This window comes from Marmota marmota, unplaced genomic scaffold, assembly GCF_001458135.2.
Source record: "Marmota marmota marmota unplaced genomic scaffold, marMar, whole genome shotgun sequence".
In the NCBI taxonomy this organism is placed as follows: Eukaryota; Metazoa; Chordata; class Mammalia; order Rodentia; family Sciuridae; genus Marmota; species Marmota marmota.
Genome location: NW_026000082.1, coordinates 4,687,121 through 4,688,850, shown reverse-complemented (window position 1 = coordinate 4,688,850; position 1,730 = coordinate 4,687,121). Strand labels below are relative to the sequence as shown.

The window sequence follows — 1,730 nt, the reverse complement described above, 5'->3', positions numbered from 1 at the left end:
TCTTCAAGTTCCTGAGGAGCCTCAAGTTCCCCAGCTTTCTGAGTAACTGAAATTATAGTATATGCTACCACACCCAAAGTGTAAATGGGTTTTAATGATCATACACAAATTGTGAATACTGATTTTCCTCATTTTATTGTTCATATGCCCATCTCATTAGTCGTACTCTTCTAATTTTTATGGAGTACTCATACTTCATCTAATTCATATTACTGAGTTTCTCAGTGAAATTCATTGGTAAATAATTTTTCATTTTTTTATATTTCAGGTGAGAGTTTTTTGAGGATTCTAGATTCCTGGAGACTAGCCAGTGTGCAAGAACCAAAATTACTCTTCAAAAGGGAAAACAATACGATCTGGACAACATAGACATAATGTCGCCTGTACAGTCAAAAATGTCTAGACTTGCAAAGGAACAGGAAAAATCCACCTGTGTCAAAAGAAATCAGCTAAGAGGAACTGATGAGGAGCTACCTCGGATGTTAGATTTCAAGTACAAAGATCATTTATCAACAACTATTGTGGAGAAATTTAAGGTCTTGTTGCAAATGCAGAACGTGATGTTTTTTGAGATGAGGGAAACCCTGAGAAAAGAACTAAAGGAAATGCTGGCAAAAAGTAAGATATCTGAAACAAAAGATACAGAGCACGATGGTAGCAGGGAAGAGTGGCAGGAAGCGAAAGATTTAGCTTCACAAAAAACAGAGTTTGTGGAACAAGAAGAAAAAAATTCTAAATTCACTGAGTATACTGAAAACTTAACTTTTAGAAAGGGGGAAATATATGAGCCAAGTTGTAAATGGGACAAAGCCAAGATGTCCACTAGCAGTCAAGGGAAGGAATTTTCCCAGAATGAGCCCCAAAGTTACCAAGCCATTGGAGGGATGGCAGAAGCCTCAGAAATGAACGACACATGTAGAAATGGCAGTCACCACATACGACTGCCCGACAAAGAGAAGCCAAAGCATAGGGAGGGTAGAGCAGTAAAAGCAATGGAAGAAGAAAACCACCAGAGCCTCAGTAACAAAGAGAAGACCATCAAAGCATCAAGAGAAGAAGAAACTCTGATGGATGAAGGAGTCGTGCTCACCCTGGCTGCAGACCCTCTGGCATTAGCCACCTTGGAAGTCAGTAAGCAGTGGGGCAACATCTTCAACATTTTGAGAGAAAATGGCTTTGGACCTGAGTTTCAGTGTGAGGTCCAACTAGCATTTAAATGTGATGGTGAGATGAAGACGTTTTCAGACCTGCAAAGTTTACGACAATTTACCAGCCAAAACCCTGTCATAGGAGAATTACTGAACCCTTTTCTCCGACAGAAGGAAAAACCAAAACAAGGAGGAGGATGTGGGATCCCCCCAAAAGGGGTAAGCATATTAATATGTCAAGTTATGTGCAAAGCAGAAGTAGTAGTTGGTGCAGTTATTCTGGAGAAAATCAGTGTTGTGGGTTTTTTTGTTTTGTTTTTGTGGTGCTGGGCAGTGAACCCAGGGCCTTGCACAGACGAGGTAAGCACTCTACCAACTGAGCTATATTCCACAGCACGGAAAATCAGTTTTTATGAGACAGTTCCATTAAAGGAAGCATGACATTAAAAATAATGACTTAGTCATTTTCTTTACAAATTTTATTTACATTTACTTATTTGTAGTGCTGAGAATTGAGCCCAGGAGTATTTTACCACCGAGTTACATCCCACAATTTTTTTTTTTTTTTTTTTTTTTTTTTTT

The 1,730-nt window shown here is 38.9% G+C and overlaps 1 protein-coding gene across 1 annotated transcript in view; it reads left to right on the top strand.

Annotated features, from left to right (window-relative positions):
- Positions 1–274: 274 nt before the first annotated feature.
- L1td1 (LINE1 type transposase domain containing 1) overlaps positions 275–1,730 on the top strand; it is a 4,116-nt gene continuing 2,660 nt past the window's right edge. Inside the window, exon 1 of the mRNA XM_048782709.1 lies at positions 275–1,367. Coding sequence (XP_048638666.1) covers positions 375–1,367 — 993 coding nt within the window. The 5' untranslated portion in view covers positions 275–374. The remainder of the gene's footprint in view (positions 1,368–1,730) is intronic.